Source organism: Manacus candei, unplaced genomic scaffold (assembly GCF_025592945.1).
Source record: "Manacus candei isolate 608988 ecotype Guabito, Panama unplaced genomic scaffold, ASM2559294v1 h1tg000008l, whole genome shotgun sequence".
NCBI lineage: Eukaryota > Metazoa > Chordata > Aves > Passeriformes > Pipridae > Manacus > Manacus candei.
The window spans coordinates 8,600,562-8,627,318 of NW_026138056.1; the positions used below are offsets into that span (position 1 = coordinate 8,600,562).

General features: G+C 42.9%; 1 protein-coding gene across 17 annotated transcripts in view; it reads left to right on the plus strand.

Moving 5' to 3' along the window:
• DLGAP1 (DLG associated protein 1) overlaps nt 1-14,826 on the plus strand; it is a 413,568-nt gene extending 398,742 nt beyond the window's left edge. For all 17 annotated transcript variants that reach the window (XM_051773060.1, XM_051773102.1, XM_051773075.1 and 14 more), the window contains 3 exons: nt 5,867-5,958; nt 7,878-8,030; nt 10,824-14,826. In XM_051773060.1, coding sequence (XP_051629020.1) covers nt 5,867-5,958; nt 7,878-8,030; nt 10,824-11,033 — 455 coding nt within the window. In that variant the 3' untranslated portion in view covers nt 11,034-14,826. The remainder of the gene's footprint in view (nt 1-5,866; nt 5,959-7,877; nt 8,031-10,823) is intronic.
• Nucleotides 14,827-26,757: the final 11,931 nt, after the last annotated feature.

The window sequence follows — 26,757 nt, forward strand, 5'->3', positions numbered from 1 at the left end:
GGCTCCCTGCACAGCTCCGACTGCTTCTTTTCCCAGTAGTGGTGGGCACAAGAACATACTCCTACGGCCTCAGCCTGGCTTTTGATGGATTTTTTTGCTGTTGTTTGAATTTCACATGAGGCATTGACCTTCTTGGAAGAACGAGAGGGTTTCATTTTGCCACCCCCAAACCCTCCCTTGAGAAGTTTATCTTCCACATGGGGTTGTACTGTGGCTGCAATCTGTAAGATAATCATCGGAAGTAAACTGTGGGCCTGATTCACCACAAGTCAGGTGTAATGTGGGTTTAGTGGTGAGGCAAACCAGGCCAATCAAGCAAGAATCAAAAGAGAAAAACAAGGCTCTGAGAAGACATGCCATTATAACTCTCTTGCATGCATATGATAGTCCTCTGGGCTAGTTCATGAACAAAGGTTGACCTCAAATCTTCAGGAACCTCACTGCTTAGGATCAGAGCCCCTACAAATTCAGCCAGTTCTGGCAATTTATGCAGTGCTTACACACTCTCTGCTGTTTTGGTTTGTTTTGTTAGTTTCAAAGGAAAGCTTAGGGAGTAAAGGCTAGACGCAAGAGAAAAAAGTTAAGGAAAAGGTACGTTTTTTTTGTAATAGCTGTGCATGGCAAAAGGAAAGGAGACCGTGAGTTCACTCTCAGCCACGAGCAAGGAAAACCACTTGCCATTCCTCTGCAGAGCTTCCCCAAGCAATCTTGGCTCCTGACCTTCAGGAGCAAGGCAGCCTCATCCTGCAGTGGGCTGGGGAAGACGTGCAGGAGGACGATCACCAGCCTGACATGTGGCTGAGGCTTGCTGAAATCTCCCTGGCTACATGCCTTTGGCCATATGCCCAACTCATCCTTTTCATGTTTTGGTTTTCTTTTCTCCGCCAAAGGGACTTCTCCATACACAGGGTTTCTCCAAGGAAAGTCAGCAAGGAAAGCCCTACTAGTGCCCAGAGGCCAGCAAGGCAAAGAGAGAAATCCACAAGCAAGGACATAATCTATTTAGGGCAAAAAAAACATTGTGTGCTAATAAAAGCCAAGAAAGTCAAAGAACACGTGGAAACTGCTTTAATCCAAATGAACAGCATTTGCTCCTCTAGACAACCCTATTAATTTCAGTGAGATCACTCCTATAAGTGTATATGACTCAAAGCAAGAACTGCTCCTTCCCTGGTTTGTTCCATTTGGCTGTTTTCTCCTTAATAGCTGAGCTTAAGACCTGAGCAGTAGCTTTAACTTTGAATTTCCTGGCTTTTGTCATGCTTGGCGTTATTTAAATGTAGGTCTGCCAACATGAATAGGCTAAAATGCTGGTCCATCCTGGCTTGGAAATGGATTGTGACAGCTCTATGGCAGAATTGCTTCATATGCATAGTGCCCAGCCAACATCTGAAACGAAAATGTCAGGCTGTGTCCCTGTAATTTCAGCCGTTGTTCCTGCCACTTGCTCCTGGGTGCAATGAGCAAGTCCCTGGTATTCTGTTCCCTAGCCTGGGCCCTGCCTATCAACCAGGTGTTTTCACATTAAGGGCTTTTTACAGTCACAGTCCTAAAACTTTTGTCACTTGTTAGAACCTGGGGCTGTCAAAGTTGAAATGCAAATACATCAGTTGGTGTTTTAAGGCCAAAAAATGCTGCCCCTTCTCAAAACTCCCCTGGCTCCTATGTGATGACTTTTCACATGACTTCAGGTGGGTTTTGTTATTTTCTTATATCTTGTTATTCTTGTTACACACAGAGTCATCTTCCAAGGTAGAGCAGATGACAATAACACCATTTTTTGCTTGTTTCACAATTCCTTTTTTTGTTGTTTTATTTCTTTTCCTGTGAAGACACGGAGGGGGGGGTACATAGAGCTCTACAATTTCAGAGCAGGTCCTATGCAATTCTTAGACCCAAGCAAGAACTTACTGCTTGAACACCACATAGTCCAAGTCTATTTTTAAGAATGTTGTAAAAGAACACGTTGGGGATTAGAGACACAAGGAAATTCACTGGCATGTGTCTATCCTAGAAAAACATTCTGCGACCTCTAGTTAAGAACAGTAATAGTGACAAGGCACTCCACGATAGCTGAATTCCATCCAAATAGCTATACTGAAGCAGTTCTTCCCGAATAGACATAATTGCCTATTTTTAAAAAATTGTCACATGAGAGAATGAGATTTACAAGGAAGAGAGGTCAAAGCAAGGAGGGAGGAAAAAAAAAAAAAAGGAAAAATTCAAACTATAAAAACAGAACACTGCAGTACACACACTTCTCCCTCTGGGGAAGGGGTGACAGCAAAGCGTATGATGGATGTTAATAATGTTGCTTAATGCATTACTGGAAGGCATTCAGATCCGCCAGTGCTGAGTGTGCTGTATAGCCCTGTATGGAATAGAAAGCAGACATGAATAACATTATATAGGTGTTTAAATCCATTATTATTGCATCTTGATGGGTCAGGATTTTTTGTTGCTTGGTTTTATACATTTTCTTTGTATCCTATTAGCTGAACACATCAACTTGAATGTTTATGTTTTCCCTCCTGTACCCTATCTCCCTAGCTGTTAAAAATTTCTCTAATTCTTTTCTGATGTGTTTTGAGTATTATCTTTGCAATTCTATGTATTTCTTGGTATTTGGCTTCAAACCTTGAAGGCTTTTCTTCTAAGGAAATATCAGCCTATTTTTACTTTTTGGTTTTTCACTACACCTTGGCCTTTCTCTTTGGCACTGGAGGTTTTGACTGAGTAAGCACTCTGCCTTGAAACACTAAAAGCAGCTTGGGTTTGAAAACAAAAATTAGGCTATTGATAAGGTTTCGTGCCTTCTGGAGCGATTCCTTTCAGCTTTTCGCATGCTTTGTTTTTGGGTTTCTTTTCCCCTCTGAGTTCCGTGACAGAGTTGGTTGTTGACGGGTTGCACATTAACAGACCCCTTGCTTTTGAGGGGCGAGGAATCAGTGACACTTGACTAGATACAGCCACAGCTACAGCAGAAGTGGCAACAATAGAGAACAGCATCAGCATGCATCCCGCAGTCAGCTGGGATGATGGTTTTTAGGCAAATAGCCAGTCGCTAGGCAGCCAAGGACAAGGACTTCCTTTTCCCTCTGCTGGGATCTCTGAATATTAAGCTCTTCTTCCCTGAAAGAAAGAGGCACATTCCCATCCATCACCAACAAGTTGTATTTACATTTCTTCATGCTTGGGATGTGATTTCCAGCTCAGTTGGCGCAGGTTTCCAGAAAGAGCCCACCTCATCCTCTTTATTTCTGTCCCAAGAAGTCAAGAGACCGTTTTTCTCCCCTTCTCAGATCTTAGGAAGCATCAGAGTGGCCAAGCTCCAGATGAGGCAGCTGTTCCCAAATATACTCAGTGGGAAGAGTTTTCATAACAATGGGAACCACATGAAAGCTCCCGGAGTAGCTCCTCCTACTATTGAAAAGTCCTTTCAGTTGAGTGGTTTGCATATTGGGTTGCATAAATGACTAGACACACCAAGGGGTCCATTTTCAGCACTGTGCGCATAGAATTAGACACGCAAGCCTTGCTAACAATAATGAGAGTTGTGTGCAAAACTCCCTGCGCAATATGCTGAAAATATTCTGCTTAGTGAATCTTCCAGCTCACGGCTATTTCCTGGCAGTGCTGAGCCGAGTTCTGGGAACAAAATGAAAGTCTGGGCTCTGTGTGTGTTCACAGAGCTCTCTCCTATAGTTTCTGAAAAAAATGTGAAAAGACTCTATTCCCTCCCCCTTCTTTTCCCCCCCTCTTTGTATGTCTGAAGTATAAATGAACTCCACATCCCACTTTTCCTTCAGCAGCCTTAAAAGTGAGCTTTAAAGCTGCTTGAGGAAAAACCATTTGCCTTGAAGGAGCAGAACAGAGATTTCGTATTACTGTGTGTCTGGTTTCAGTTTATCATGAGTTTTTGTGCCAGTCTGCTTAGCATGTGGCTTCACAAGTGAATCCCTTGGAGAGGCCTTTCTCTTACCAAGCACTGCATGGTGGCATTCTGGTCACAAGCACTGCAGCCAGTCACAGGACCAATGAGACCCTAAAAATTTTGTTAGAAGGGGTTATAGCAAAGTCGTATGTATTTATGTATATATCTATTTATTTATTTATTTTTCACTCTGGTAAGTCAAACTACTTATCAGTATTTCCCCAGTGGAGCTCTGTTAATGCTGTGTTAGTTTTTATTCAAAAAGTGACCATGCCCAAAGGATCATGCAGAAGATGGCAGCTTAGTATCTCTTCTGGGCTCTGCTAACAATGCACTCACTTTGAGCAGGCCACTTCATCTCTTTGTTTTTCCTATTCTTTCTTCACCTCTCTCATATATCCAGGCTGTAAATTTATCATGGAAAAGTTGCTGTGTTTATTTGAGGGCTGGGACAATGAAAATATCTCTGAGTATGAATGATAGTGAAAATTGTGACACAGTGGCTGCCATTCATGTTTTTCATCAAGGAAGTGGTAATTTTAAAAATAATTTCAAATTCATTTTTATATTAGTCGTTAACCAGAAAATTGGGGATCATAAGTTGTTTAAGCTGAGAGGGAAAATTAATGATGGAGCCAGATAAATCCATGATACCAACCAGTTTATTTATAGGCAGAGAATAAACATAATTTTATTTTTCTTTTCCTGAGCATTGAAAGTCTCAAACAATCCAGTAGCTACTTTCTTGCTCATAGTATCAATTTTCTTTCAATCAGCAGTCCCCAAATTCACACTCTCTTTTCTGGATTCACTGTCCTACTGCCAGCTGAGGCCATGTCTGTCTGTCTGCTGTGTTTCTTCATTCTTGCTTCTATTTTCACATACACACACATAGGTACACACATGTACACACAGGTACAGGTACACACACAGGTACAGGTACACACACATACACACACACACATTGAAACATGTACACACAGAGTCTCCCCCTGGACCAGAACTCAGCAAAGCCCCAGGGAACGTCTCTGAATGCACCAGTCCATGCCTCGGTTATGGGTAGTATATTCCCAGCTACTACCTCTTGAAGCAGTAAAAGCCCAGTGTTTCAGTGAGGTTGAATGCAACCAGAACAGTATGACCCTCTGTTTCAAGAGCATTTACTGTGGGCTGTCTTTGGTTCACTTCAGTCCTTCACAGCACTCTGGTCAGTCTAAAGGGGCAGTAAGTACCCAGCTGTCAGTACAAAGGAGTCCACAGACAGTGCAAGAGCTGGGCTAGGACTCTTTGACACCTCCCTCCAAACCACCATCAAGGAGGAGAAGCCAGGGTGTGATTGCTCCCTTAAGTGTGATTGCCTGAATTCAAAGGCAGAAGCAGCCTCAGATTGTGCTCATGGAAAATACTTAGAAGGTCCAAATGAGATTAATAGGCATGCACTAAATGTTCCCTTTCTGGGGCTCTGATATAGCAACACTCAGCTACACCTGACAGTAAGGCCTGAGTTGCTAAGAGAGGTGTAGAAGCAAACAGGGTTTGAGAGCTGCATGTCCTTGTGTGGGGAGGTGGGTTTATATTCAAAGCCTGAGTCTGGGTCATAGTGATGACAACTGGTGACATTTCTGGTGAGCTTTCTATAGAGGCTGCAAAAGCTCTTGATTAGCCACTGTCATTGCAACTGGATACAACTGGTCTCACTGGGGGAATGAGAGTAAGATGCAGCAACTTTTCACATATTTTTGCCTAGTGGAGATCCGGCCTTAGATTTGTCAGCTTCTCTCTAATCTGTGACTGAAAGATAAGATGCTTTTTGAAAGCCAGAACTGACTACTGTGCACCTTTCTCCTCTCTTTTTCTGTGCTTTTAGTTGCCTATAGCAAAGAAAGCTTACTGTGACTTATTTAAGGTGACTTACTTTTCTTTTTCTCTTAGTTCTAGGGAAAATTCGAACTGCAGTTGGCAGTGCCCAGCTTCTCATGGCCCAGAAATTTTACCAGTTCAGAGAACTTTGTGAAGAAAACCTGGTATGTATTTTTATTACTACACATTGTTGTGTGCCTTCTACTAACCCTGTGAATAATCCTATGTAAACTAGACTGATTTTTTGACTAACATGACAGTTTTTCCAGTGAGGGCCTTGATATGAATTCAGGAGTAACTCAAACTTGTCAGAGTCAGCATGAGTTTCACAATAGCTTGAGAGCCTTAAAATAATGACAGGCAAAAAAATTTGAGTGAACTGTCACCGTGGCTCTGCTACTGACTTCAGAGGAGCAAAGATCTGTCCGTTGACCCCCAAGTTCCTGGGCCCACAGATGGGGAAAAAGACCTTAAGGTCTTTCAGGATGGATCAGAAATCTCCTGAGTGGGGCTTTCCCATGTGTTCATGGGAAACAAGCCCCGAACTAAAATCTGCTTTAGTGGACAAATGCAACAGAAACTGGCTCTGTCTGAATGAGACTTCCAATTCTTGATACAAAAATTGAAAAAGCATTCTGATTGCACATCTTCGTAAATAAAGTGCAACCTGCTAGCATCAAGCACTGAAAAACTAGGAATCCAAATGTAATCTCTGGTCTCCTTATGAATCTAAAATATATACTTCATTGTTTTCATTAATTGCTCCTTTGATGGTATAATTATCCTAATAAAATCCTTTGTCAGTGTGGCTGCAAAAAGCACAAATAGAAATTTCATAAGGCAAGCAACTGACTCTTTTGGGTTATTGCTTCTGGTGAGGAAGAAAACTTAAAGGCAGAGTAAAACTTGAGCAATGTAAAACATCATGCAAGGTGCTACTACTAGTTTATTTATGTATTAATTAATAACAATATATCAATGTAATCTGATGAGGCCACAGCACCCATGAAATCTTGCTGACTCAGATTTGTGTAGGTACTCAGCGTTTATGAAAAAACATGCTTGAAGTGAGTGTATGCAACATCTCATTTAAAGAACTTCAACTGAGAACCAGCTTATAGAGACATCCTGTAGAAAGCCTTCCCTCGTACAAACCTTACCAGTGGAGCAGGGATGGTTTCATGTATGCCCTCTGCATGCAAGAAGCATTCAGAGCTGGTTTGCAGTGAAGGGACAGAAGGTAGGACAGAACTTTTTGGGTCACCAGCCTCTGGCCCACCCTGTGCTGAAGATGCTATCCATCCAGATATGCTCTTCTGAGCAATACTCTTGGGCTGATGAGTTTGCTGTCCTTTGGGACACAAAGCTATGCTCCCCACCTGTGTCCCAGTTTCCTTCTTCCAAAAAATCTACCTGTAAAAATGGATTTACTGTGTTTCTGCATGTTTTCTTCTGAGCTTTTCATCCTGCACAGGTTATTCTTTACAAAAAAAAAAAAAAAAAAAAAAAAAAAAAAAAAAAAAAGAGAGAAATTGGCCTGAGGTGTATGAGACAATTTTTTCTTGAAATAGTGTATTTTTGTAAACCTTAGGATCTCAGAGGGTGGGAAAAGTGTTCACACATCGGTATATCATTGTTTGCACATGCAGCAAATGTACATTTGCACAGGTATCAGTCTTTTTACAAGTGTGAACATGGCAGGGAATCCTTCCTCGTGAAGGTGAAGAGGAGGCTGGCAATTAATTTCAGTGCAGTTAGGATTATCACCAGTTGTGCCCAGGAATATCCCTAGGCAGATCTTGCCACAGGGGACCTGACACATGGACTTTACCCCTAGTCTGAGGAGGGTAGCTGGTGCCTTTGGTGAGAGGCTGCTTGCAGGGGCACAGCAGCTCAACACCAAGCCAGGCTCCTTGAAATAAACTCGACAGTAAGTAGCGCTCTGCTCTGCTTCTCCCCCTGTGTCTTACCACTCGCTTGGATTTGCTGAAAGTGCTTTGCTAGTGAGATTCGTAACCATTTGCACAAATGTTTTACATTAAGAAGTACTAAAGCCAACATGTTTTTTTCTTCTGTTGCACAGAATCCTAATGCACATCCACGGCCGACTTCCCAGGATTTAGCAGGGTTTTGGGATATGCTGCAGTTGTCCATAGAAAATATTAGTATGAAATTTGATGAACTTCATCAGTTAAAGGCCAATAATTGGAAACAGATGGATCCTCATGACAAGAAGGTAGAACACTGTAGATTTTGTATGCTTCATTTAAAACCCTGCACAAATACTGGACAGATTAAATAGGCCTCTGTGTTACAGCGTTGACATTAAAAAATGTGAAATGAAGCTCATATCAACTTAATTTCATTGTAATAACAATGTTTACATAATAATCATCTGGGATATTATCTGTAATATGTTTCAGGCATATTTTTAAACCAAATCTGTCTTTGTGAATCGGATAATGGGAATGTGGTACTTTGTTAAGCTTTACATTTAATCATATTAGACGATCAATCGTTGGAAGGAACTGCCTTATATATTGATTCTTAAAATTAAATAAATCACATTTACGGTTCATATTATTGCATACAGCAAGAGTTCTAGGTTGTGTTGCTGGAAAAACTAGGGAAGCATTGTAACCATCGCTGACTTTGGTAGCCAGATTACAAACAGAGCAATATCAAAAATATGCCTTCCAAAATGTTACATGAAAAAACTACATTTTTTTTGTCCATTTGTTTGGTTTTTTATTTATTTTGGGCTTTCTTTAAATGGATGATTTCACAAACATGTTCACTTCGCTGGTAGTGTTGTTTATCCAAGGTAGCATAAAAATCATCTGGAACTTTGGTCTTTTTTTTTTTTTGGTAAATGTAGTCGTCTTCTGTCATCATGAAAAACTACCACATCTCCAAGTGTGAGCCACATTTCACTTTACATTCTCATTTGGCACCATTGCCTTTTTTTCTCTCCTCACTATCCACCTCAAGACAAACATCAGTTGGGTGAGCCAAAATACACAAATGTTTCAGAAAATCTTTAAAACACAGACCCATTCCTAAAGGAATCAATGGTCTAATGTTGCGCTCCTATAGGTATGTAATTTGATGGCTGAATTTCCACTGTGGCTGGTCTGATAGCAATGAATACAGCCAACAGGTAGGATCTCCAGAAGGAGGGAGAACATGACTTACAGGTACAGCGGCTCAGACAGGAGTCTTACAGCTCAGCTGGCTGCCAATGACCAAAGTGGTATTTTCTTTTGGACAAATAACCATAATAATATCAAACCCCATTAATCTTGCAGCAGGAAGCTTGTAAAGCCAGTGCTGGTAGCACTATTCCTCCTCCTCCAATCAAGACTAAATACTCATTCCTGACTTAGGAGTTCCATGTTCACACCATTTGTGCACACCTAGTGTGTTTTGTAGGGGAATGAATGGGAATGTGTTTTCCTAGCCCAAGGTACTGAAGGCAAGTCATTTTCTTATCTTCTTTTTTTCTTTTTCCAGTATCTGTCAGAAAAGGAAGTTAAAATTGTCAAACATGCATGCACATAAATGCTGGTATATGGTCTTTCATTAGCTTTTACAGTAAAGCGGGTAGGCTGAGTGTTTACAATTGCAGTGGTAAGAAACAAGAGCTTTCCTTAAAAAAAATGTGCCTTTTCTTTGCTTCTGAAAAACATTTCAAAGAGTTTCCAACAAAAAGAAGACTATAACAGGTTAAGTAGTGCTGAAGAAAGGGACGTACAGTAGGAAGGTAAAGATTTTAAAGAATTACACTGTGTTCCTGTTTCAAGAGCATTTGTCTATGATTTTAGATGAAACAGATCATCACCTTTCTGAAAGGCTAAAAAAATAGAAAAAACTTTCTGTGGAATTGATATTTGCCTTTGGCCTTTGCCACTGGGCCCTTTATAAGCAATCCTTGGAAGGAGAGAAAAAACAAAGTATGAATAAGGGTAACTAAGCACCTTTATATTTCAAGCCATGGAAGCTGTTGTGAGCAGCATGAGAGAAAACGAAAGGGCAGAATGGGACCTTTGTAGTGTGATAAAATCCCTTCACTCAGAGACCGTGTTCACAGTTGGAAGGGGATGTAACTTAAAAGACAATCTAATTAACTTGACAAAGTCTTTGTGGCCGCCTGAAATTCAGTCCTGAATACACTTTTCTTTTTCGGGAGAGATCCCTCTCTGAAGGGTTTTTTTTTTGTTGGGCTTTTTTTTTCTTTTTTTTTTCTATGTGTGTGTGTGTGTGTGTGTGTGTGCGTGTACATGCACCAGGATATACATTAAAGTCCTCCTTGTTGATCACGTATCTGGAGCTAGCTGCCACCACGATGATTAATGCATGTTCTCTTAATGATTTTTAAGTTTTTCCTACCAGTTTTTTCTATTTCTAGCTGATTGTATCTTCATGTCTATTTAGCAGGAGACTAGAGTGTGTGAGCTTGCACAGTGAGACCCAGAATGTGGGTTCTTGAGCAGTCATTAAACTGCTACAAAATAGATACATAAATATATGGTGTTTTTTTTAAAGCTACTTATTCAGATACACCAGCTGCAGACAGCTAGTTCCCATCTGCATTTGGGAACACCAAAGCCATGGCACCTCCGTGTTGCAAGAGCACCTAGCATTATGCACACATAGAAGAGGGTGGCCCAGGAGCTGGGGCTCTCTAGAGTTTCTCTGCTGAGAGCAGCGTTCCCTGCTGGCTGCACTGGCGAGGGGAGGTCGGTCTCTCTCCTAGTCCCCGGCACTAAGCGGTTAGTGGTGGGGGCCTCGGCCCCAGCAGTACCATCCCTGAGGAGAAGTAGCACGGCGGCCAGCTCTCCCCTCCCCTTTGCCCTTGTCCCATGGTTATGAACCCTTGAGCACAAAAGCCAGTTGACTGAAGACAGAAAGGCAGATAAGAGCTAACAAACCTTAGGTAAAATGTGTGTTCTAACTACTGACGTATCCTAGTTTTTCCCACCTTTCCCTGAGAAGCTGTATAATGCCATTAACCTTCTGCTTTGATCAGGAGAGAAGGGTCCCTCCTCCAGTGCCAAAGAAGCCATCGAAAGGTCAGGTGCCACTCATACGAGAACGCTCTCTGGAAAGCTCGCAGCGTCAAGAGGCCCGGAAACGGCTGATGGCTGCCAAGCGCGCTGCATCGGTCCGCCAGAACTCAGCTACCGAGAGCGCCGAAAGCATTGAGATATACATCCCCGAAGCCCAGACCAGGCTATGAAGGGATCCAACCAGGAGGACTCTCTCTGGCAAGACAAGCCTCATGTATAATCTGCCCCTCTAGGCTCCTGCTCAAGGTCACCACGAAGTATTTGTACCTCCTCTTCTCTCTCTCACTCTCTCTTCCCTCCTCTCCCCCTCCCCTCTCTCTGTACACAGCTGCCCCGATGCTCCCAGTGAACTCCACTGCCGTGGCGTAGTTGTCGGTCCTCCGAGAGATGTCCTCTAATCACCCTTGCTTTCTGAAGGTTCTCCCATGTCATCACGATGCTTTGTCACATGTACTGATGCTGCCACTTTGCCTCATGTAAATGAGTATGATCCTTTTTTTTTTCTGTTTGAAACAAATAAACGCAGCGCTCAGACTTCCACGCACCTGCGCACCTGTACAGTAGATGCTCCATTTAACTTACTCATGATCTTTAGTTGGTCTAAAGCTAGTCAGTTACCCAGTGTACAGCAATATCAAACTGTAGGGATCTTCGGAAATTTCAGTCATGCAGGGTGATCCTTTTGGACTCTGCCGTCTTCCTCACAAAAGATGAAAGGAGCTATTACTTGGATTCCCTTCTTTTTATTACTGTTTTTTTTAAAGCAGATGGCGCACTTTATTCTAAACCTCCGAATCACATCTTCTCACCTGAATTAAGGAGTCACACAAGGGGAGGGGGCTGGGGTGGGAGTGGGGAGGCGGGGATTAAAAAAAAACCCCACAGCTCTGGCAGGTGAAAAAGTGGAAGTGTATCCCACAGGTGAGATGGAAGTATATCCCACAGGCAAGGGATATAAAAGATCCTGTGGAAAGATACCTGCACACTCACAGCTGCACAAACTGCCTCATTTTTATTTCATCAATCACTACTTAAACATTTCAATCAGCAGAAGATTGTAAATTCGATCTTCCAGGGAAATAATCTATTTTGAAAGGCAATAAAAGAGTGAAAAGGAAGGAGATAAGAAGTAATGACAGTTGAAGAGATAATATAAAAGAAGGATTTTCTTGTCCAAGTATTAAGAATTTTTAAAATTGTACTGTATTGTCAATTCCTCTTGTATTGTATTGTATGGATTATATTGGTTAAAAAAAAAAAAAAAGAAAAAAAAAAGAAAAAAAGCTTGGTTTTGTTGATGTCTTAATCTCGGTGGGACCATCCAATCTCATACGTCCACGCAGCCACACACGGATGCCAGTCACATTACTGTACGTGGAGCCCCTGATGCATTTTCAGGCCAGGCTTGCTTTGCTCTATCCACAGCCAGTTGTATGCTACAGTTCAGATTGCTTATCACCAAACCATCCATGTTTAGGAGTAAATTTCTAATTCAGCCTCCTCTTAATAGTATAAAGTTCCCATTTGAGCAAGAACAATAGACTATTTTTCACAAGTTATGGGATCAATATGAACTTAATATTTTTCACGACAAGCCTTCAGACCCTGGCTTCTGCCATTGTTTTGCAATCATGAAAAATATGCATCCTAAGTAGCTCATTAATAGTGGGCAGAAATGGCAGATAATAGGGCTGGAGAGGAGCCTGAGAGGTCAGCTCCTGCGTGTCTGTCCCCTCCAGCCACCCCTGACTGGGGCAGGGGCTTGTCCTCCAGCTTCTCTGATGAGGGATGATGCCAACCACACTGCTACTGGATTCTCTTGTGCCAACATTAGGAAAGCGATGTCAGGCATGTTGCTGAAAGCAAGTTGTGTGCGTGCGTGTGAGTGTGTGTGTGTGCGCACACGCGTGCCTAGCTGGCATGTGCTGCTGACAGCAGAATTAGCGTGAGCTGGTTTGGGTGACAGGACCGATCTGGGGCGGAGGAGCGCTGTGCAGCCCTCAGTGTGTTTACAGTCCTGAGGCAGGGCTTTCTGGACTCCACTGGTCCCTACATGCTCTTCACCCTGTGCCTGCCAGGGCAGGGGTACGCAGGAGAGGAAGGCAGGCTGCTTTCTGCTCCCAGTGGGCACAGGCACAGGGACAGCCCTCCCACGGAGGGGAACGGGTTGCAGCCCTTGCCACATGCCAGTGCTGGCTGGCTGTGCCCACAGCTGCTAAACCTGTACGGACAGTCCAACCAGTGAAAAATCCCACTGCACGTGTGGTGTAATTCTGCAGCTTGCACTTAAAAAGCATTGAAAATCGTCATCGAAAAGTTAAGCTCTTGCTAAAACTATTCATCGAGACCATGCCAGACAGCTTCTTTTCCGACGACATCATAGCCAGGTGCTAATTTAATTTTATTCAAAAAATAGGAGAGGTAATAGGTTCTGGCACCAAGTATTTTCATGAGAGCATACTAAAACCACTAGAGAATTTGCTACCTCTCAAAGCCATCGATATCTGAGCTATGTCTTTATAAACAGGGCACAACTATTTACTGCTGTGGTTTACAAGATAAGGGCTAATAATTTAATATATAAAAGACTTTTAACTAGAGTGATCAGAAATCCAGTGTAACCCTAGAGTGCTTGGTGTTACGGGAGCTTTGAAAGGTTTGACCCTCTAAGTGTTTGAATACCAGTGTATTTGCTAGTTTTGAAACACTGCATTTAACTTTTAGCAGCAACAAAACATCACCGTGTTTGCAGTACGTAATAGTGCCAACTGCCACTTTTGAGCATATATAGTCATAAGAAGTACTAATTATTTGGAACTCATTTGTACTGAAGTATTCAAAGCAGTACCCAGGTGAGAGTCCACATTCACAACTGTGTCGCAGACTTACTTAGTTTTGTGAACGTTTTATGAAAGATGAGTTAAGACTTTGGTTGACAAGTGGCTACAGAAATTTATATCCAGCAAGTTCCCCCCTAAAAGAGCAGAAAAGCAAAGACTATCAAGTCTTGTACATTACAAATTATTGTATATGTATATCATAGAATATTTTTTGTATCTATCTTAAATGAATTTATTCTTAGCTGAATGCTTCTTTGTTCATTTGGCACTGGAAAGGTTATTATGGTGTTAGCCTAGTTTTTTAGCAAAATATTAAAAATACTGCCAATACGAGAAAATATAAAATAAAATAATTCTGCCCCTAGAATGCCACTAGTTAGCCACTTGACTCATTTACCAACACTAATGCTAGTATATTTGCTCCATCATCTGTTTCAGTATAATTTGTAACTATTTGTTTTTAGTCTAACCTGCCCAGTGTATATTAAAAATGCCTATATTCTGTTTCACTTTGGGACTAAACTATTGGAGTTTTTTTTTTCTTAGGGGAAATTTTAGAAAAGGTTGGTTTCGTCTCCTGCTTCAAAAGTTTAAAAAAAAAAAAAAAAGAGGTATTTATTATATTTTTTGCAGATGTTTCCATAAAATTCTCATAATCTTTTTGTAAAGAAAGATGAAGAAATGGATTAAAGATTTTTAATATTTGAAAAGGTAAATAGAAATAATTTATTTGTAATATATTTGTTTATTTATTGGTGTTCCCTTAATGCTTTGATGTGCACTATCATTTTAATTTAAACTGTATCTTTGTGAATTTATTGGGTTTTTTTGGTTTGGGTATTTTTTTTTTTTAGGGAAATGGTCAAATGCATATTTTAATTTACTGGAATGTAAATCACTGGCCTACCTGCATTCCCAGACGTGATTTTAGAAATGTTTTTGATTTGAAACAAAAGACACAAATTTGAAAGCCTTTAGACAGAGAAGAGTGTTTCTATGGCTTAACAAATTGGGTTTCCATAGGATTATCTATCTGGTTTGTGTGTGGACAGGAAAATGTAAATAGATGAATGTTTCCCATAATGTAAAAAGAGCAAATTAATAAAATAATTAATGCACTGCTTGTAAGAGCTGTGGGTTTTCAATGCAAATTCATTCTCGCAGAACTGCCAAGACTTTTCATTTGATGTGGTCAAGGATAAAAGCACGACAAGCAGAATGTTTCTCTTAAGCTCTCATTGCTTAAGACCAATCCTGCAAAGTCTCATCCGAAGCGTCCTGCTGAGTGCCCTGGAAGTGCTCATCTGCACAGAGTTGCTCACAGGCATAAAACTTGCCGTGATCAAGGCCTTGAGCCTTAGCAAAATCTTCAAAGGCGCTTCTGCACGGAACCCAGCCAAACCCCACTGAAGATGCCAGGAGTTACACTGGTGACTTCAAAAGACATGGCAAGAAACCCCCAGCCTGTTTGCTTTTCCCCTCGCTGGTTCCCTTCATCTTCTGCTTATCTCCAGTGATGTCTGAATTTTGGGGGCAAAAGAGATCCCTGGCAGGCATAGCTGACTTTCCCGTCAGTGGAATCCTGCTTCCAAATGGGGTTTTTCCCACTACGTGAAATAAAGACAGTCGCCAAATCACACAGAAGTATGTCCTAGATTATGTTGTTCATGTCTATACCAGTACTTAAGCAGGTCCTGATTCAGTCTGTAGAGCCTAATAGTTACATTAATAGCATGTCAGTGCTGCACCATGGACTGTCTGCCCATGCTTAGACCTTCAGCACAGGAGGATGAGAAAGACTTGTGGTAGGGGCTTTTGGGCAGGGGAACTTCTGCTTACCACCAAGATGAAGTGATCTTTCTTCACCTGCTGGTATTTATGTGCTCATGGTCACTGATAAATGGATGCACTGGGGGAAGGGGGAATGGTTTATTATTTAAAAACCTTTCTGAGGTGTCTTGTACATTTTTGTAATGAGAATAGCTCGGAGGGAGTAAAATAGCAGCTATGTTTCACGCTGTTCTCCAGCAGACTAATGAAGAATCCTGAACCATGGCTCAGCCCTGCCTTTCATGCATGCTTAAGGTAAACTTTATCCCTATCTGAGCTCAATGTTTCCTTCCAGATCAAATCAGGAGCCTTCCCCACAAGCATAGCTCGATGTCAGTTTGTTTGCCAAAGTCCGTTCTCTCCTGCAAGACATTGTTTTTGCAGCACGCAATAGGCAAATAATTCATTTCAACCACCAGTTTGGAGCATGCTCGCCTATCAGATCTGTTCAGAGTTGGTGTTTACTTTGAGCTGGCATTTTTGATAGCAATTAATGATAAAAATATTGGCTGCTCTGCTGCTATGGGCACTTGCTGTTGAAGTCTTAAGTTTATAAATGATTTGCAGTCAGCAAGTGAAATTCTCTTTTTCAACTCTGCATCACATAATGATGTGGGTCAGCCCCAATAGTCATGATGCACCAGTGGTCTTCCACTGAGCAAACCTGGGACCAGCACCCACAGTTGAAACACACTCAACCCCTTTCCCTTTAGTCTGATGCTATGCCAGTGACCTAAAAAACATTGCTGTCCTGTCATGGCAAGCTCATCCACAATAGCTTCCCTTCCCCATGCTTTTGTATGCAGCGGGGGGCCTTTTACAGCCCCTCTTCTGCCTGTTTGCTTGGCCACCGTTGTGGCAGGAGAAGGTAGCTGCTATCACTTGATTCATTGGGATGCATTTGGACACCAGCTGCAAAACATGACGTGACCAGCCCTTCCAGCCAGCAGTCAGGCTTTCCCACGCTTGGGTCCCATCGGCGGACAGCACCCTTTTCGGTAGTGCGCGTGATTACAGCGGGTCCTCTATTGCTCTGTGAGTCACATGCCCGATTCACAGTGAGACAAAGGGGCGAGGAAAGGAACAGGGCTTCCTGGTAATTGTGTTTTTCATGGTTCTCTTCACTGATCCAGTGACAACATAATCATTGAAATTAGAGACAGAAAAGCTCTGCTGGGGCATTGTGTTAACACTCTGCCAGTTCCAGATTGCAATCTACCAAGCTGTGGCAGGTAAGTCATCACCTCCCCGGCTTGGCTCCACCCAGAGGGAAAAAAACTAACACATGAAAGGAGAAAAAAAAGCACTGTATTAAAAAACAAGCTCGGCTGTGACATTACCACCACCTTTTATGGGCAACTCCTGATGCAGAGGCCTTCATCGTATTGACTCTTCACTTAACTATCTCCGTGATAGGGTGCCGAGATTTTCCTCATTCTTAGCCAATCAGAATGGAAGCAATTCTCGATTTTGCCACCTCTATTCAAAGAGGGGGAAATGCTGAAGTGTTGCAGAGCCCCTGGAGAAGGCAACCATTGTGCAGCCCCTGAGCTGCACCGACAGTGACGGTCTGCCACATTTCAAAGCTGTCAAAGGTTCAGGGAGAGCGAAGGGCCTCATCTTGAGTTAAAGAAAAGCAGTAGGACAAAGTGTGATGGATGTTTTATGGGTATCAAATGCCTCACCAATGTAAGATAAGTCACTTGCGTAAACAACCATGTGCTGAGGCAAACACTTCAGTTTGGAGATGGTAACTGGGGAGCTGAGATGTTGAATAGTAAAGGGTAACCCATTCCAGTGTAACTAACCTATTTCCCCAGTGGGAATCTCCAACCCATCACTTATCCCTGGCTTCTAACTAGAGAATTATCAAAGTCATGTCCTTAAAACACTATGTCTTATTTTTTCCTATTGTACTGACTATGGGAGCTCACAATTGCAATCTGGAATCGCTTTGTGAGTGTGTGTTCAGAACCGTGATCGTCCCTGCTTTTCCTGTGCATGCTCTACAAAATAAGTAGCACTGAAAAGTTAATGCATTGCACGAGTTGAGCTGTATTATTTGTCACCTTACATCACGTTCTTTTTAATTCTCTTTTTAAAATAAGTGGTCGTAATAATAACTCACTGTGCTCCAGTCATTTTGCCAGTCTTGGGAAGAAAGCTCCTATCACCTGAAAAAAAACAAAACAAAACAAAACAAATTTCTTCATTTTGTAAACTGTTCTGGTAAACCATGGCTAAGCTAGGCCTAAGGGGAAGCAAATAAATATAACTGATGCACTTAAGCATGTATCATTCCTCATGTCTCCATTCAAGAATTGACAACAAAAGGGAAAAAAATTGGTACGGATCAGAGAGCTCACAAATAATGCACCAAAACTGACACAGCATTTTGCCATGCTGTGATACTGGGGTGAAATCACAACCTGTACCAACAACTGAAAGCAGAAATTCCTTCCCATCTTGGAGCAACATTTCAGTAAATAGTTTCTAAATATGTGACATCCCTTCCCAGTGCATCAGTGCCACCATAACAGTCCCACAAATTCCATTGTGCTATTTGCAAGCCTCAGAGGTACCAGGGCAGCATCATGCCACCAGCTGAGGACAGGGGAATGCAGGCCCCTGGGCAACAGCAGCCCTTGCACAGGGCAGGGCTTTCTTACACACTATTGAAACAATGACAACTCTGGAGGAATGTGGTGTTGATTAAACACAAATAACATAATCAAAAAGTAATCCAGGTCAGATGGCTCTTGCTTCCATGAAGTAAGCTGCCATAGTGGGAAAGAAGAGTTTGAAAGGGTGACTCCTGTTTTCACGTTGCTAACTACTGTTTTAATCCAGCATAAACACCAGGTTTGGATTTTTAGTGAAGTTACACAATTGCATTTGCAGTGTTGGAAGAGAAACCAGACTTCATCCCAGGCTAATGGCCAGCTATAAAACTTAGTGGAGGCATACATAAGACAAACTTTTAGCAACTTCAATGGAAACATCCATTTGACAGTCTTCAAGTGAACCCAAAAGAGCTTTGTCTAAAACACTTGAACTCTAAGTCATGATCCTCTGCAAGAGAATCCTAGGACCTTGCTCACTGTCCTGACTCACCACATAGTAAATACTGCTGCGATTTAAAAAAAAATGTAAAAACTGGTGACTTGCGTCAATGAGTCTGTATGACTACCTGCAAGAAAAAACATTTTTGACAAATAGATGGTGTGTACCAGTCTGAAGGACCCTAAGAAGTACTCTTTTGTATTACTAACCTAATGCTTCAACTGACAAGAAGTTTCCTTTTGTTTATGTTTTTCCTGGCAATAGCATCATGACAACTGCAGCCTGTCTGCAAGAATGTACACAGACCTGGGAACCCAGCCATACATTAGCAAACTGCAGTGTACTCCACGTGTTTCCCACCCTTTGCGTAACAGACGTGTCCTTGTAAAAAAGCTACTTGTGTGCAGTACTGCATTCACTCCAATGATTCACATCGATCAGCTTCTGCCAGGCAATGCTGAGATTTCAGGTAGGAAGCAGCTCACCTCCTCTATTTTCTCTCTCTCTAAGCTAAAAAGTTTTTTATTGGAAGGTGAGAAGTAAAACCAGGAAACCAAGCCAAAACAAAGAAAACCTCTCGAAGCATGCAGACTTTTTCATTCAAGTGTAATCCAAGTGGATTTTGTTTGTCAAAAGTTGCATGAGCCAACATAACAATTCTGAAATGATTTTTAACTGGAACTGTTTTCACGTCAAGGTAGCATGTGTGAGTTTAATGCTAATGGTTCAAGGCCTTCCCAAGTGTCAAGTGGTGTGATTGCAGGTGCTGTCACAGCATCCCTGCCACACACGTTAGCCATAGTTGCCACTGCCAGAGTTTGTCAGCTGCAGTGCTGGTGTCTGGGAGCCTTCCCTTGCGGCACATCTCTCACTCATGTGGTAAGAGGGCATTGCACATGTTTTCTCTTTACCTCTCATGATGCCAAGACAGAAATCCCACCAGAGTACATTGAATGAATCTCCTTGAACACCAAAATTACACTCAAATACCAATAATTACACTTACCAGGGATGGAGGTTTAGCTTTGAACTCACACGTTTTTGTTCAATTATCTTTACACCTCAGTGTTTTCTCTCTCTGTGATTTTTTAATAGACAACATGAAATTCTGCTCTTGCACCTCAGAAGCCAGTGTATTACATTTACTCTGGACTTTCAGCATTGTAACTGGGAGCACAAGTTGGATCTGTTTTTTAATTCCTTTCAAAAGGTCAAGGAAACATGAAACTGCAAAAGGCTAATTTTTCTCTGTGTCACATTTCTGCAAGCCCAGAGGGCAGTGGCGATGGTATCTGTAATGCTTCTTTTCCTGCCCTGACTTTTCAACTCACAGTCCTTGGCACAACTGGTGACAGCTCACACAGTAACACAGTTACTCTTGAATTGTTCCTTCTAAGAAGTTGCTTCTGATGAATGTTGGCAGCACCATAAAGGGTCCTGGCCACCGCAGGGAATGTCTGATAAGCAGGGGGAAGAGCTAGGGCTCATATCGCAACACTTGGCCTGATCGTGGGGTTTCTGGTTCTGGCGGTGCATGGTCACAATCCACAGTGTTGGGCACACACACTGGTTATCGTTAAATTGTAAATATTGTAAGAAGGTATTCAGCATGATTTAATATTACTATTAGTGCCTCCAAAGGCCCAACCAGAGAAGCTGGGCTGGGCTGAATACTGTGTAAATATTGATGATTTCTGTCTTGCAGTGTTTACAATCCAAGAAGGAGCCCTGCACCAGAGCTCTCTGTTATGTTTTTTTTATTTGTCTTTGGAAATTATTTGTATGATTTACAGCACCATAAATGAGCACGTCCTTTCTTTTGCCACTACTACAAGAGCAATTACTTTACACAGAGCTGTGAAGGCAAAGCTCTAGACCTAAAGACTTTATCATCCTGACCAAGAATTAGTCTTTTGATATAAACTCAGAATCCACTACCTTTTCTGCAGCTGTAATATACTACAATAAAGTATGATCTCTCAGTTCCCAAACTCTTGCCAGCTACGAATGATTCAGCATGAGCAGGGTAAAGCATCACTTGCTGCTCCTGAACTGAGGACAGAATCTCAGGTAAATTCTAAGCCTTAATGGAAAAGGCTGCTCCCAAAGCCACCACACAGACAAGATATGTATATATGTGTCAGTGGTTGTGGAGAAACCCACAGCAGGAATCAGGTAAGTTAACATTACACATGTATATAGCACAAAGAGACACTATAGGAATGGATTTTGGCCCGATGCCAAGTGCCTTGCTGAGGGTGCTGATGTTTGGAAAGGAAATGACAAGTTTCTACAGCTGCAAGTGTAGGCATGATGCAGAGCTTGGCTATACCCTTCCTCCAGCTGAGGATAAAACCTCTGCAAGGTAGTTGGGAGCTGCACTATCCCTCAGAGTATGGCTGGCCGCTGCTGTCATCCATCATGCAAGCATAACTCTGAAGGAGTTCAAAGACAAAGTTGCAAAAGACTTGTTATTCCTCAGGGTGTTCTGAAGATTTATATACTGTCACCTACCTGGGCAGTGGGAGATGTTTACCTGTCTCTTGTGTCAGCTGAGCTCAGGGAGCAGTAATGTGATTACAACACTTGTGTGCTCAGAAATGCTTTCTGGCTCCTTATATCTCCTCATCCAATCTACAGGACACCTCACCAGTGTTAAAAAGAAAACAACACTGAAACACCACTTAGATCCAAACCATCTGAGGTGTGGGCCCAGAAGCAGCTCTAGCATTGTCCTTTCCCCTTACATTGCAACCTGTAACTTCATAAATTATATTTGTTCTTCCTACCAGTCTTACCTCATTTGAGGACAGGGGGAGGCTTAGAGTCAGAGGTTTCACATGAGGCAGGCTATACCTGCAAACATGAGAGTAAATGTGGAAGGACAGCTTCACACCACCACCACCGCAGTGCTCATCAGAGCACTTCAACAAGAGCCAGAGACTGGGATTTAAGCGCTCGGCCTCTCCCTCTTGCCATATGGGGAAGCTCGTACCTTTTTATTGCTGCCCCCCACACAACACCTCGGGGCGGCCGCCAGCACTTCTGTAGGCACTGTGCAAACACCACGGTGCCCTTTCTCCACGCGGACTAATAATAGTGCAGACCTCATTTCCCGCTTCCAGGAGCAATGGTGTGGGCACCGAGCGGCAACTACAGACAGTGTCCCAAGGTCTGGTTAATGTTTCAGCACTTGCCCATCACAGGTTGCACTTTGAGCCTTATACAGCGCGTTATTGGCGGTCCTGGTATCTAAAGGTTTTTTTCCACCAACTGGTTGGGCGCCTGCTTTTTTTTCAAGAGGAGGCTGACTCCAGAAATCTCACGTCATGTCAAAATGCCTGATCTCCACCCACGGTGGTGAAAAAACACTGAGTGTTCTGCCATCAGCATAACATTGTTTTCCACAGACTTTGGGGTTTTTTGCATGTGAGAAGAGGTTGCAGCATCGTTGAATGCCCCATTAACAGCCAACAGGGCAAAGTTCTTGTTTCCTTTGTAGTGAAAAAGTTCAGGGCCGGATTCTGATTATCACAAGGAGTAGTAAAGTACACAGAGCAGAGATCCCGCATTGGGTAAGAATTATCACCGAGGTGAAAAAAACAAACAGAAACAGCAAAACAAACTCGCGCCCAGCTGATGCAGCACTGCCCCACATTCTGGTGTGCACAGTGCTGTACCTGTACGGCACAGGCAGCTTACAGAAAAGGACGGGCTGTGCACTGGATGCAGCACAGCCTTCCCTGGCACAGCATGGCATCAGGGCATGCCTGCCAGCAGAGCCCTGCCAGGGGAGCTCTGCCAGGGCAGCTGGTCGAGGGTGGGCTCATCTTGCCCTTTTCACATCTTCCTTCAACATGCAAATTAAAATAAATCGGGTGAAGTACCAAAGTCCAGTGTCATGTCACTTAGCTTACATACCAAAAGGAGAAAAAAAAAAAAAAAAAAAAAGAAGGAATGGAGAAAGGATCAAGGGATCTTTATTTATTTTTTTTTTTTAAATAGGATCTGCTATCCTGAGCTACGGTTAAGATGTAAAGCACCATTGTTTTGAATGTTGTGATGGATGTACTCCCACACTGCACCCAACCTGCCTCTTTACAAGGGTTTGAGTATTCTCTTATAAGTCTGGGAAGGAGGAAAATCCACATTTTACACAAAATTAAAGTTCTGCCTGACAGCTCCCCAGCTGCAGGCTGTGTCCCTGCTGTGTTGTTGCTGTGTCCTGCCTTGACTGGGCTCTGGTGCAGACTTACCTCTCCTCAAGGTTCCCAAAGAAGCTATTTTGTACCTTACCGTCTGATTCACCAACTCCCACGCAAATATTCCCACCCAGCAAAAGTCTTGGGGATTTAGAGGTGAAACATGAACAGTGCACTCGCAGTAGTGGTTTGGAGAAAAATGCAGATGAAGGTCCAAGCTTGCAGACTGCTTGTAAATGCCACCAGCATACACAGGGAGAGCTCTGAAAAACCTCACCGCTCCAGACTTGCACAACTGGACAGGGAGCAGAGAGGGCTAGGAGCCGTGGGAACTGGCATCAGGGTGACACAGGAGAGCGCGGGGACTGCCAAACTATTCAGCTGCAATCCAGAAACTGACAGTTGCAGCAAGAGCCATCTTCCCCCCCTCCTCCTGCCCCGCAGTCCTGCAAAACATTCCCTCTCCTAGAGATTTGCATAACCCTGTGTACATTTCCTGCAGTCCTTGGGCAACGGATAGAGTTGTGGTTCAGCAATTTATGGGATCAAAGGCAGATTATGATCCTATCGCTGGAACAGTTAAGTTTTTACATGTGGGCTTTTTAGATACCATTTCTCAAAGATCAAACTCCAATGTATCCCAGGGAAGTAAGTTTAGGCAAACCACAGAGCTGAGGAGCAGGGAGGATTATTTTTTTTTTCTGATGTATAATCAAAAGGTTTATTAGGCTTTCTCAAAACTCATAGCTCTCATCCTGTACCCAGCCAGTGCTGACTGGCTGCAGTTTAAGATCCCCAAGGTGGGTCTTCTGGGCTGCCTTACAGCAGGGATTTCCTAGGACAGGAAGCCCGTCCTGCAGGGAGGGAGGCTCAGCCAGCTCTTCCTTCAATGGTAGACAGGGCAGAAGATTTTACAAGCACCTCGCATGCGATTTCTCTGTCCTCTGTCCAGACCCCTGGCAGCTGGAGAGGAAGCAGCATGTAATGAGCCCCAGGTGGAGGAAGCAGCTCCAGCTCTGCAATGGCAGCTCCCCACACCCTAACAAGGGAGCCACCAGTGCCACAAAGGCACCTGGGGCAGCCTACTTCAGCCCAGACTGGCTAGCAAATGCATAAGAGGGCTGGGGTAAGGCAAGGACTAAAAAATCTTCAAGGAAGTAGAGGATCTGAAGTCAAATTCCCCCTGAGTTCAACAAGGCTCACAGAGCAGCCGGGTCATGCCACCGATGAGTCACTTCTGCCGGACAGGGAGAGTCTGGCCAACACAGACATCAGCTGGTCCAGGCACCCCTCCTTGCTCTTCTGACCCTGTGGAAGGAAACCTGAGCTTCTTCATCACTGCAGTTTGAAAGGAAAGGAAATCAGATTTTTCAGAGTGGAAATACGTGTCGCTTATCAGTGTAAATATGGGAGAAAATGATGCAGGGCCCCACACCTCCCTCCATGCCTTCTGCTTATTTATACTCACATTAGAGGAAACTCAGAGAGTGGTGCTGGCTGTTAGCACCCTCCCCAGCCGGGCTTCACATGCTGCCCTCCCTAAGACCACCAGCACCCTTCTGTGCCACTTTCACTGCTCCCATGATCACATACCCACCACCTCCTTCTAGGGTCCAAAGAGATGGCAAGGGATGCCACCCTCCCTTCAGAGGGTGACTGGGACATTACCCCGTGCCCCAGGTATTATGGACACAGTAGCATATCTGTAGCAGGGGGTCAAGGAGGCCTGATTTGGTAGAAGGAAAGGTGCAGGGACTGATATCTTGACCACAGACGTTATGTATTTTGCAGATGAAAATCTACAAACTAAAAGGAGATATTTACAGGACTTTTTTTCTGTGTATCACCAGCTAAGGAAGGAATACTTCTGAGGAGGCCCTTGGAGAAAGTTGGCAGCACATCACTGGAAATACCTTGGCTGAACACAAGCCAGCTGAATTTAACATGAAGAATGAGTTACAGCAACAACTGCCTAAGTAGCATTTAATACAATAACCTGAACTAACCTTTTAGTGGAGGTTGGCAGAGGAATGTCTGCTTCACACCTCACCAGGTGGGACATTCACCTGGGGAAGGATTGTGTCAGCAGAGCCAGAACTGTGTGCTGAAAGCAACACCACCAACTTGAAACTAAAAAGAATCTCTCCATTTTTAAAAATGCCTGATGGATTTTATTATTAATTGCTTCTCTCTTTGGCTTACCCCATTACAACATAGAAAGCAGAAGTTAGGAAAAAGTTGAGCTATCTACACAGGGAAAATGTGCTTTTTCTCATGAGCAGAAGTTGAGTTGTTTACATCAGAGCAAGATTTGCTGTTCTGGTTAGTGTAGTGGGGTAGCAGGGATTCAAAACAGTACAAAACTAGTCAAATATCTCTAACCTAGTTAAATAGACTATGGATGATATTATGTAAGCACTCTCAAGTCAAACAGAGAGAGAGATGTTGGAGTGAGAGTTCAAACAAGGAATGAGACTAGAAGTACAAAACAAAACAAAATAAGACGTTGAACACAAGGTCAGGCAATCAGAACACTGCAGGCTAGAAAAGGAAGTGAAATTACAGGCTCTGGCAAAACAGCTGAATGCTTACTCAGGAAAATTACAAAACTGTTGTGATCCTTACCACCAGTTACGTGTCTGCTCCAGAACAATTTCCAAGAGAAGCTACACAAATCCATAAAAGCAAGCTGGAGGACATCATGTTCTTCTCACAATCGGTCAAGTGATTTTGTTTATTTTTTATATAAATACCAGGACTGATATATGTATAGTATCCTTACTGCAATATATGGGTGGGTGGGTGGGTGTGTATATATATATATATATATATATCAAATCACATTTATATAATTTACATATATATATATGTGTGTCCTGGTAAAATCTATAAGCTGTTGCAAATAACAATGAAAACTGTCTTCTCCATCAACAGCTTCTAAAGGAGAGTTCAAAAGGCTGAAAGCCCCCAGCCAAGCACTAAAATCTATTTGCCAGTCAGGAGAAAACAATTTTGCTCTGGCAAAAGAGCTAGGACACCAGAGGCAACACTGAGATAGCAAAGAACACTTGGTTTATGTTGAAACTAGATAAGACACATCAGTTAAAGAAACCAAATGGTTTATCCTTAATGTAAGCCGCTCAAGGCCCTAAGTGTTTGATTTGAAGAAGGAAGCAGAAGCAAGTATGAAGTGTATGACACATGATTTCCCAAACAGCTAACAGGCTGCAGGGACTTCAAAGGCAGGATCAAACATTTTCTGTATATTTACTGAATACTATACTAGTAAAACTACAGGTCTCACAGTTGAGAATTTTTTCTGTACTACTACTGATAAAAATTAATATTCTCAGAAAGAAGCTGAGTCCTGCCAATTTGTGAAATATCACTGATTGAAGAGCTCCAGGACAGCATTTACCCTGCAGCATGGACGCGCTGCAAAGAGGGAAAGACTCGGAGAAGCCATGGAAACATATATAACTACTGCAAACCCCACAGCACTGGGACTGACCTGCTCTCACTGTAGTCTGGTCAATCCTCTTCACTGTCAGCTAAATTATGTGACGAAAGGCTCATAACAAACACCACGTGCAGGGTTTACATATGCCCAGACAAGGGTTATTTGCTCTGTGTCACGTTGTTACACACCTAGAGACAGGGCTCAACACCCAGGGCAGGTACCGCCTAAGATGCAATTAGAGAAAGTAGCCACAGAGCTGGTCTGTGGTCCCAGAGAAGCTGTGCAAGAATAACCAGGTTAGATAATTGACATGTGCACTCATTCAACTCATAAGCTGCCACCTCCTCCCCCCCCCCAGTTAAGTCACTAATTTAAAGTACTGCTACCTCTGTACATCTTTGAAGGTTTATTACACATCGGTGTAAGCAGCTGAAAGATCAACACCTTGTTTGTCAGTAGAAACACGTGGAATTTGGCAGAAACCCTGCTATCCAGTGGA